The sequence below is a fragment of the Cyrtonyx montezumae genome, unplaced genomic scaffold (assembly GCF_038088225.1).
Source record: "Cyrtonyx montezumae isolate F1298 unplaced genomic scaffold, pur_monq_1.0 scaffold_6, whole genome shotgun sequence".
NCBI lineage: Eukaryota > Metazoa > Chordata > Aves > Galliformes > Odontophoridae > Cyrtonyx > Cyrtonyx montezumae.
The window spans coordinates 4,440,203-4,450,159 of NW_027072067.1; the positions used below are offsets into that span (position 1 = coordinate 4,440,203).

General features: G+C 66.0%; 3 protein-coding genes across 3 annotated transcripts; 1 reads left to right on the plus strand and 2 right to left on the minus strand.

Annotated features, from left to right (window-relative positions):
- Positions 1-1,945: 1,945 nt before the first annotated feature.
- Positions 1,946-3,320, plus strand: LOC136056895 (histone H1.10). The gene has a single exon (XM_065749271.1). The coding sequence runs from the start codon at positions 2,076-2,078 to the stop codon at positions 2,721-2,723; it is 648 nt and encodes a 215-aa protein (XP_065605343.1). The 5' UTR covers positions 1,946-2,075; the 3' UTR covers positions 2,724-3,320.
- Positions 3,321-5,796: 2,476 nt separating this feature from the next.
- On the minus strand, positions 5,797-6,375 carry LOC136056896 (histone H2A type 2-B). The gene is made up of 2 exons (XM_065749273.1): positions 6,321-6,375; positions 5,797-6,239 (listed from the first exon to the last, which is right to left on the minus strand). The coding sequence occupies exon 2, from the start codon at positions 6,175-6,177 to the stop codon at positions 5,797-5,799; it is 381 nt and encodes a 126-aa protein (XP_065605345.1). The 5' UTR covers positions 6,178-6,239; positions 6,321-6,375.
- Positions 6,376-6,748: 373 nt separating this feature from the next.
- On the minus strand, positions 6,749-9,827 carry HMCES (5-hydroxymethylcytosine binding, ES cell specific). Its single transcript, XM_065749268.1, has 6 exons — positions 9,617-9,827; positions 8,809-8,952; positions 8,598-8,717; positions 8,058-8,221; positions 7,793-7,985; positions 6,749-7,709 (listed from the first exon to the last, which is right to left on the minus strand). The coding sequence occupies exons 1-6, from the start codon at positions 9,797-9,799 to the stop codon at positions 7,503-7,505; spliced, it is 1,011 nt and encodes a 336-aa protein (XP_065605340.1). The 5' UTR covers positions 9,800-9,827; the 3' UTR covers positions 6,749-7,502.
- Between the last annotated feature and the right edge of the window lie 130 nt (positions 9,828-9,957).

Consider the following 9,957-nt stretch of genomic DNA (forward strand, 5'->3'; position numbering starts at 1 on the left):
AGTTATTTCAAGGGACTTCTAACAGCCTTTGTGCTCTGTATCCTACTTTATGGCTTTATCCTCGTGCACTTTTTCTCTTGCTTGACTGGCTTTTGCTGTTCACATCCATTTCAAACAACTGCTCTGCAATAGCACTGTGTCCTCGTGGGACTGCTTTCCTATCTGCAGCTTTCTGAAAAGCTCGAGCCTTCTGCTGATCTCCAGTGGAAGCACCCCCTTGTGCTTGGGCGGTGTACATCACATTTAGGGGAAACCATTTCTCTGCTGAAGCATCAGCCCCGTGCACCTGCAGCCCCCAACGGCCACAGCACAGATGCATCTGGGGAAATGAAGGCACAGAAGCACACAAACATGCTCCTGCCTGGCAGGGGTACGCAGAAACGGGTTGAGATCAACATTTGTGCGTGTTTGACCTATATAAATGCATTTACACAAACTGTAATGTGTGTATAGATATTGTGCAGATAAATATGTACACACGGGGTTATGTATAGACAGGGATTTGTGGACAGCTCTCAGCTCACTCCGTCCATATACATAAAGAGAAAAAATAGTGCCGATGGCGATGGATGGGTGGATGTGCCTACAGCCCAGCTATGCTTCTGTATGACCACTCTGGGTACGTGTAGGTGTGGATGCTGTGTACACGTTTATGGGAGACGTGGAGAAAGCAGGGGGCAGGGATACGCTGTTTTCCAGCGGGCCCTGAGCAGCTACACTGTATCTAAACGTTTCCTATACTGTATTCTTGTCCTCTCCCATCTCTCAGGGGCTCGAGGGAGCTCACACGGATGCTCCCGGGTCCCCTTTGTGTCTGAGCCCACCCACAGCAATGTCCCCACCACACCCGGCCCCACTGAGGGCTGAGCCCGGCCCCAACTCGTTGCAGCAGTGCCCCCTAACAGCGGGAGCTGTGCGTTCAGCCCAGTGCTGTGCCCCCACGGAAGGTGGGGAGAGGGGGGATGGTGGGTCTGCGGGGTGGGGGTGGGGGTGCTCCCGTGGGAAGGCCTCACCTTGTGTCTGGCCAGGGGGAGGGAGGGTCCAGGGAGCGCGAGCTGACAGCGGGGGGCACTGGCAGGGAAATGGCGGAGCAGAGCCGGGGTGGGGGGGATGGGGTGGTGCCGAGGCGTGTGCGCGCGTGTGTGCATGCGGGGCGCGCTCACGTGTGTGGGCGTGGGGCTGCGCTTCCCCAGGAGTTGCAGCAGAAAGCCCCCCCATCCCCCCAGGCCCGGCCCTAACGCCGATTCGTGTCCCTTCGCCCCCTCGCCACCCCGAGCTTCCGTTCGCCGCTGGAATTTGCTAGGGGGTGTACTACGGGGGGTCCACAGCACCGCTGCTGCCCCCGCCCTTCGTGTTGACGCCCACCCCTCGGGGGGCCGGGGGGGGGGGGGCCTTCCGGGTGGCGGCGCGGTGGGGGGCGGTAGGGGGGCAGCCCCCTCCGGCGGGGCGGGGACCCCCGGTGTCGGCTCGGCTGCTCCGCGCTGCGGCCGGTAGCCACGGGAGGGCGTTCCGTGTGTTAGTTCCCCGCGGGAACCGGGGCCCAGCGCCTCCGCCACCGCCCTCCGCCGCCCCCAACCGCTCCCCGCTCGCGGCGGCCTCTCTCTGGCGGCGGGTGGCGGCGGAGAGGCGGCTCGGGGGGGCCGCCGTGGGGTCCCAGCCGCCGCCGCGCCGGATGCCCCCCTCCTCATTCTCATCGCCGCGCCGGGCGCGCCCCCCAAATCGCGGCGGAGGGTGGCGGGCGGGGGGCGCGGGGGCGGGGGCACGCGGGGAGGCGGCGGGGAGGGGGGACCGGCGCGGGCGGAGCGGGGCTGGGGGCGCCGGCGGCGGAGCGGGAGCCCCGGGGAAGGGCCCCAAGAAGCACAAGTGGGAGCTGGCGGCGGACCAGGCTGTTGTTGTTCTCAACGCGGTCCGCCCCGCGCCCATATAAGGAAGGCGACGGTGCCCGCCCCACCAGTGCGCGACGGCTGTGCGGAGCGGAGCGGAGCCGGAGAGCAGCGCGCAGGGCACGGGCCCCGCCACGCCGCGGCTGCTTCAGCCCGCCCGCCTTCCGCCTCCGTCCAGCGGCCTCCGGCACAATGTCGGTGGAGCTGGAAGAAGCCGATCTGCCCCTGACCGAGGCGGAAGAGGCGCCGATCGCCGCCGAGAAGAAAGCGGCCTCTAAGAAGGCGAAAGCCGGCGGCTCCTCGTTGTCGCCTTCGAAGAAGAGAAAGAACAACAAGAAGAAGAACCAGCCGGGCAAGTACAGCCAGCTGGTGGTGGAGACCATCCGCAAGCTGGGCGAGCGCAACGGCTCCTCGCTGGCCAAGATCTACAATGAGGCCAAGAAGGTGGCGTGGTTCGACCAGCAGAACGGGCGCACCTACCTGAAGTACTCCATCAAGGCGCTGGTGCAGAACGACACGCTGCTGCAGGTCAAGGGCACCGGCGCCAACGGCTCCTTCAAGCTCAACAGGAAGAAGCTGGAGGGCGGCGGGGACGGGGCCGCGGGCGGTGGCGCGCACAGAGCGGCCAGGAAGGCGGCGGCCGCCTCGTCCCGGCGCGCGGAGAAACCCGCGGCCAAGAGCCAGAAGGCCGAGAAGAAATCGCACAAGAAGGGAGCGGGCGGCGCGGCGGCCAGGAAGGACAAAGCCAAGAAGGCCGCCAAGAAGGGAGCCGCGTCCCCCGGGGGCAAGAAGGTGAAGAAGTCCGCGAAGCCCAAGGCGCTCAAGGGCCGGAAGGCATGAGGGGGGGAGGGGGTGCGGCGCGGGTGGGTGCTCCCCGCTCGGACTGGGGGGGGGTGGGTGGTGCGGCGTAGGCCGCTCTGCGGACGGACCCCGGGGGTGGGGGGGGATGGGCGAAGGGCTGCCTCAGCCTTCCATCCCCCTCCGTCTCGCCTCGGTTTTCCTCCCTGCTCCCTCTCCCGACCCCCCACCCCGCCGGCTTCTCTCCGATCGCTCCCTTTTGTTTTCGGCCGCGCCCCTCCCCGCTCGCAGACGGTTTCGGATCGCCCCCGGCCCCCTCTCCCCTCCGCCTCGCGGGGCTTTTTCCCGCCCGGTTTCCATGGCAGCCGCTCGGCGCCCCCGCTGCCCCCACGCCACGTGGGCCGGCTCTCCCCGCCCCCTCCCCGCCCGCTCGGCGCGCCGGTTCCGCTCGCGGCCATTCGAAAAGCGACGGCGCCCCCTATTGGCTCCCGGCCCCCGTCGCCATGGCAACCGCCCGTTCGGCGCCAATTGGCTCCCGCGGCGTCTGGCGCTCTTAAAGGGCCCGCGCTCCCGGCTCGCGGCGGTGGGGGTGGGGGCTCGTGGCCTCGCCATCAGGCCGCGTCTTAATGGCCTTTGATATTGTTTTTCTTTGGTTTTTTTTGTTTTTTTTCCTTTTTATTTTTTTCTGATCGTTTTGGGGTTGGGTTTGGTTACGTTTTCTTGAGGGTGGGAGATTTTTTTTTTCCCTTGATTTTCTTTCGTCGTCGTTTCAAATAAATTGATAAAAAACGAAACAAAAACAAACAAAGTCGGAGCGGTGGTGATGTGCTCCCTTCGGGCAGCGGGGATTCCCCTGGTGGGGGAGGGGGGGCGGCCCGGCCCGCAGCCGCCATGGGCAAAGCGCCTGGAGCAGCGGGGGAGGGGGGGGCGCTCAGCGCTGCAGCATCGCCCCTAGTGCAGCCCCGGGCCCCATCACGCCCTCCCTTCCCAACCTGAGAGCATCTCCCCCGGGAGCTGCGGTTGCTGCTGCGTTCAGGCACCGATGGCTGCGTTGGCATCAGTGCAGCGTGAGCCGCCCCTCGCCTCGGCCGTGCCTATTTATAGCTCGCAGCAGGGAGGTTGCGTAAAGCTGTGCCGGGGATCTGGGCTGCGCCGTTCCGCTGTGAGACACCTCCCGGTTTCTGCCAGCACCCCGAATGGGTGGGCAAGGGGCGGCAGGAGGGGGCGGGGCGGCTCACGCTGCGCCTCAAAGAGCTGCTGCGAAGCCTCGGTGTCCCCAGGGTGCCCGGTGCGTGCTGGCTCCCAGCAGCAGGGTGAGCTGAGAGCTGTGCGTCCTGGAGGCCGCAGTTGCCCTCCGGGGCTGTGTTTAGGACGCTGCTGCTGGGTCAGGCCAGGCAGTCACACCGAGCTTGGGTACCTGCCAGCCATCTCGTGCTAGGAGAGGGCCGCTGCACCCGGCGCAGAGCTGCAGTTGCCGCCTCAGTCAATAGATGACACTGCAGGTTTTGGAGGGAATGCCATCGCCGAGCTGCCTGGCCTCGGGCACAGCAGAGCTTGGGGCCCGTGCAGCTCCCTGGAGCAGGCCGCGTGCCAACAGCGGGCTGTCCCCGCTCCCTCCTGCTCACAGCCGGGACCCGTAAAGCTCGCTGCTCTGCACACGGGGACGTCACCTCGGAGGTACACCACGGGCGGCATTCCGGGCCAGTACAGAGGCAAAGGGGCGCGGAGCACAAGCAGACAGCAGAGGGCACACCGAGGCATCCCCGAGCAACTCCACCGGCGCTGCCAGCAGCAAGAGCCGGGCTCCAGGGGCAAAGCCAAGGCCACCAAGGGCTGTGGCTCCAACCTCACCCCCAAGAGCGTCGCAGCACGTCCCAGCTCTGCGGTACGGAGGCCTTCTGCCGCACGAGGTGCTTCATTTCTGTGTCCCCGCACCCATTTCCCCCTCGGGCCGCAGCGTGACCAGAGCCCTGCAGCCTCAGCTCCTCGCTGAGAGGCTGATGTGCAGACTCGAGCCTTACACGGCCGCAGGAGGAAGCTCCACGCGTTGGAGCTCGGCAGCTCGAGGCGCCCAGCAGCACGCGGAGCTGCAGGCTCGCGGGGCTGCCCCAGCCACCGTGATCGCACCGCCCCGTCCTGCCGGGTCGCACCGAGGGCACAAGGCGCGCAGGGGCGGACGCACCGGACCCCACCACCGGCGCTCGTTCCAAAGGAACACAAACCCACGCAACGTTTACACTTCAACAGACGGCATCACCACTTTTATTTCTCGGGGACCACAACCCGGTGTGGAACAAACAAAAAAGACACAGCATGTCAGGGGGCGGGAGGGAGGGGCGGGGGAAGCTCCCGGAGCCGGGGCTGCTCCGCGAGCTGCGGCAAAAGATGGCAGCTCCCCGTGCCCGACCTTGCCGTGCTCCGCGGGGATCCGTCCCCGCTCCCCCCGAGCCGGGAGCCGCGGGAAGGTGCCTTTGTGGGGGAAAGGAGGGACTCCCGAAATCAAAAGAGCTCAAAATAAATAGGACCGCAGCTTAACGGTAGGAACGCAACGGAGCTTAAGCGCGGACGGGACTAAAAACTAACAGTCGCTCCTTGCTGACGGCGAAACTTCGGCTTTTTCACGTTTGCCAGCCCCCCACTGCCGCAGTGCAGCGGGGACGGCCCCGCTCAGTGCGTGCAGCGACGGCGAGTCCCACTGCCACGCCGGGGCACCAAGGACAGCCGCGGGGGGGGCCTGCAGGGCCGGACGTGCCCGTGTCCATCCCCACGCAACCGCAACGGTCCTCGGCAGCTCCGCGCCGCCCGGCTCCCCCCGCTCCCACCATCTCCTGCAAAAACGCTTCTTCCAGAGAGACGGGGTAGGGTAGGGACGCAAGCGGGGCCCGGCCCCCTCCGCCCCCCGGGTCAGAGGGCTGGTGGAGAGCGGGAGGGGCACGGCGGCCCCCTCCGCCCCCCGGGTCAGAGGGCTGGTGGAGAGCGGGAGGGGCACGGCCAGGGATCACCCCCTGGCCCGGGTGCGGAATGGGAACTCCGGCCCCAAAGGACGAGGCGGGGGGGGGGGGGGGGTGAGGGCGCAGCGGCGAGGACGGGGCCGGGAGAGGACAGGGGGCAGCGCTCACTTCTTAGAGCTCTGCGTCTTCTTGGGCAGCAGCACGGCCTGGATGTTGGGCAGGACACCGCCCTGGGCGATGGTCACGCCGCCCAGCAGCTTGTTGAGCTCCTCGTCGTTGCGGATGGCGAGCTGCAGGTGCCGCGGGATGATGCGCGTCTTCTTGTTGTCGCGGGCCGCGTTGCCCGCCAGCTCCAGGATTTCGGCCGACAGATACTCCAGCACGGCCGCCAGGTACACCGGCGCTCCGGCGCCCACCCGTTCCGCGTAGTTACCCTTGCGCAGCAGCCGGTGCACCCGTCCCACGGGGAACTGCAGCCCGGCCCGCGACGAGCGCGACTTGGCCTTGGCCCGCGCCTTACCGCCGGACTTCCCGCGGCCCGACATGGCCGGGAAGCAGCGGCCGTTCGCCGCCGCCCACGAGCGCCGCGCACAGACGGTCCCGGCGCCTGCGGGGAAACAAACGCCGTCGCAGCGCTCCGCGGGCCGGGCCCCTCCGGCCGCGGCTGCCGCCCCTCGCCGCCCCTTACCGCTGCTCCGCCGCCGCCGCTCCGCCCTGCGCGCCGCCCGCCGCCGCACTGCCAGCGCCAACGCCGCCGCGCCGCGGATATCCTTACCCGCGCCTCCCCATTGGCTGCCGCCGCGGCCGGTTCGCTGCCCATTGGCTGCCGCGCCGATCCCTGATTTGCATAGGACTCTCGGCGCCCCGGCTCCGCGGCGGGCAGCACCCGGCGGGGCGCGGCCGTGGGCCTGAGGAGGTCGAGCAGCGCCCGGCCGAGCCCGGAGCCTTAGCCGGGCACCAGCTCCCTTTTAGGGCTCCCTCTGGCGTTGCCCTACCGCGAGGCCAGCACTGGGTGCTGCCCTGATGGTGATGACAATGCTCTTCGCTCGCTGCTCGCGGTGCTTCCCCGGGGAGGGACTGTTGAAAGCCGACCCCAAATCGGTCTCCCAACTGGGGTTGGGTCAGTTAATCCGGTTTTATTGTTTCCAACACAAATTAAGGACTGTTTTCCGCCACAAGCCCCAGGGTGGAAGGATTTGAGTTGGCAACATCTGGCTCTGCTTACAAAATCCTTGACCAAATCCCTGACCCCAAAAGCAGCAGCCCCACATGGTTCTGTAATGGTACTTTGGTTATCTGGGCTTTAACGAGCAACCTCTCACAGCAAGGCTGAGTGCATCCCTCCACAGATGAAGCAAATCCTCTTTACGTCTTCAAATCCCATTAACAGAATGATTGTACAACAACGTGACCAGGATGGTTCTCCCCCCCCCTGCTCCCTGCAGGGAAACCCATGGAAAACCCCATTTCTCCAGGCACTGTGTTGCACTCCTTCCCCGAGGCAGGGGGCAGTGCCAGAGACAGAACACAAAGCACAGCCCCCATCCTTCCCAGCCCCATCTCCTCCCTGGCCCAGGGATGCTCAGTGCAGAGCATCTCTGGGCTGCGGCTGCTCTTAGAGGGTGGCAGTGCATATGGGATAAAGCAGAAAAGAGATCAGAGTTTAATAACAAAAGCAGAATAGAAAAAAGGAAGAAAATGAGAGGAGATGAACAGTAACCATCAACAACACGCAAACAGGGACAACAACCCAGGACATCAGAACAACACCTGAGAGGTTTGGAGAAGCCCAGCAGTGGCTGCAAAGCCTTCCACCGGGCGCTCTGCGTTGTGCTCAGGGAGCCTGGCAGACAAGCAGGGTCTGGCTGCCCTACGCTTTGTGCTTCTTGGCAGCCGGCCCCCCCTCCTGCCCCAGCCACTCCCGCAGAATGCCCGCACTGCTCTTCTTGGGCGAAGGGCTGTGGATGAACTGGCTCTTCCACCTGGGCAAAGCATCTTCTTTCTTCTGAGGAGAGCCCTTGTGAGAGCTCTTCAGCCAACCCAGCATCGCCTTGCTGCTCGCAGATGTTTTTTGCTCCTGGGGGCACAGAACACAGCAGGAAGAACTGACGTGCACAGCGAGAGCTGCGTGTGATGCGTGCACCGCAACCAAGTGCTCACCTTGGGGGCTCCCAGCTCGACGGGCACCAGGCACTCGGGTGTGTCGTTGCGGACGCTGTTGACGAGCGTGGACACGGGGTGGAAAGCAATGCTCTCTGCGGGCCGGATGAGCTTCATCGCCTCCTGGGTGGGCACCTCAGCAAAGTCCAACCACTTCTCGACGGCCTCGTCCCCATCCAGGATGGCCGGCATCCTGGGCACGGAGGGGACACAGCGGTCACACCGAGCCCCGTGTTGGCGCAGCACAGGGACAGCAAGCACTCACCTGTGGTGGATGAAGCTCACGTCCTTGGAGGCATCCACGGTGATGATGGTGTAGGTGTACAGCGGCTCTCCTCCTGACGGTGGCTCCCAGCAGTCAAAAATCCCGGCCATGGTGAGCAGGCGCCAGCCCCGCCACTCCTCACTGCTGTCCTCCTCCTCCTCGGCCTGCAGGACACAGCCCCAGCATCACGCCCGCTGCACCCCAAAGCAACGTGCTGCGGTGTGCCTGGGCAGCTTAACCCACCACCCCACAGCAGCAGCTCAACCGGGCAGAAAGAGGAAGAGAAACCCGCAGCTGCACCCCCTGAGAAACACCTCAGCAGCTCATGCAAATACACAACGCACGGGGAGCAGTGGGTGCCAGCAGTGGGGACGCTATGGGGCCGGGTATGGCCGCGAGCTGCCGTGATTTGAGGGACCAGCAGCAAAGTGCCCTCAGCTTCCTCTCTGCACGCCCCAGTTCTGCTGCTCCCTGCCCCACGTCCCAGGTATGTGTGTGTGAACGGAGCTCAGGGCTCAGGCACCGACGGTGCCGCCGTACCGGGTGGTTCTTGCTCTGGGGGAAGTAGAGGAAGTAGGGCTGCTTGCCCCCGTCACGCTGCTGCCACTCGTAGAAGCCGTCTGCCAGCACCACACAGCGCTTGCCCTTGAGGAGAGGGCCCTGGGGAGGAGGCACGAAGCAAGGTGTGAGCTGCAGGCGCAGTGGCAGTAGCTGCGGTCCTGCCAGGCCCTGCAGTCACAGTGGGGCTCACCTTGTAGGAGGACTTGCTCAGCATGGTGTCACTGCGGCAGTTGGAGGTCTTAAACTGCATCTTGGAGGGGTCGTCCTCTTTGAACCAGGAGGGCACCAGGCCCCAGCGCATGTCCATGAGCACCCGCTCGGAGGAGTCAGCATCCTGCAACCAAGGCAGAGGAGCTACGGTGTTCAGCAGCAGCCCGCTGCTACGGGCCCTGTCCCTCCTCTGCTTCACAGACAGCGAGTGCTGAGGTCGAAGAGAGCATCCCAAGGGGCGCAAGCTTCACCTTCATTTTAATAACGTGATTTCTGGTTCACTTTCACTCTTTGCATATTGCCTCAGCTCGGGCAATGGAAACGGCGCGGCAGCTTTCACTTCCTCCCCGCAGCACCGCTGCCCGCCCACAGCTGCACCCAGACATCACAGCTGGATGAGGATCACGCACGTATCCCACCCTGCGCTCCCCCAGGCTCCCAAGGACCGCGAGTGGCACTCCGCACCCCAAGTGCCGGGTGAAGGCGGTGTGCCCGCATCCCGTGCCACGCTTCAAGCCCCCCTCGTGCCACCGCAGGACTCGCTCTGTCCCCACTCAGCCCCACCCCGGGCCGCAGCCGCGCACGGGACGGTCACGGCCGTCCGTCCCAGCTCAGTGCTCCCCGCTCCGGGCTCTCGGGGCCGCAGTTAACGGTGCGCGGTGCACTGCGCTGCTCCGGTTTCCTTCTCCGCCGTCCCCTACCGCGATGCTGCGTCGGAGAAGCAAAGCAACAACCCCTTCTCCCCCCCCCCCCCCCCACCCAACACGCGCGCGGGGCTCCCCGCTCACCTGCTGGACGTGCTTGCGGGACAGCAGCACGGGGCCGCAGGACTGCGGGCCTTTGTTGTAGGAGGGCCGGTACCGCTCCTCCCGCAGCCACTCGGGCTGCCGCTGCCGGCCCCGCCGGTCCCGGTACGCGCAGGCCCGGCGCAGGTTGGCGGCTCCCAGCGAGCACGCAGTGCGCCCGCACATCGCAACGCGGCCCGGGCCGAGCCGAGCCGAGCCGAGCCGAGCCGGGCCCAGCAGCCCCGCCCCGCGGAGGTGGTGCCGGAGGGGCGGGGTGAGCTCGCCCTGCAGCGAAATGGACGGCGGAGAGAGGGAGGAGCGGCGAGTTTATTGCGAGCTCGGCG

Excerpts from the sequence above, each read along its gene's own strand:
- LOC136056895 (XM_065749271.1), top strand. The coding sequence starts at position 2,076 with ATGTCGGTGGAGCTGGAAGAAGCCGATCTGCCCCTGACCGAGGCGGAA.
- LOC136056896 (XM_065749273.1), bottom strand. The coding sequence starts at position 6,177 with ATGTCGGGCCGCGGGAAGTCCGGCGGTAAGGCGCGGGCCAAGGCCAAG.
- HMCES (XM_065749268.1), bottom strand. The coding sequence starts at position 9,799 with ATGTGCGGGCGCACTGCGTGCTCGCTGGGAGCCGCCAACCTGCGCCGG. Across the intron at positions 8,953-9,616 it reads CCCGCAAGCACGTCCAGCAG|GATGCTGACTCCTCCGAGCG; the intron begins GTGAGCGGGGAG and ends CCTTGGTTGCAG. Across the intron at positions 8,718-8,808 it reads TGAGCAAGTCCTCCTACAAG|GGCCCTCTCCTCAAGGGCAA; the intron begins GTGAGCCCCACT and ends CCTCCTCCCCAG.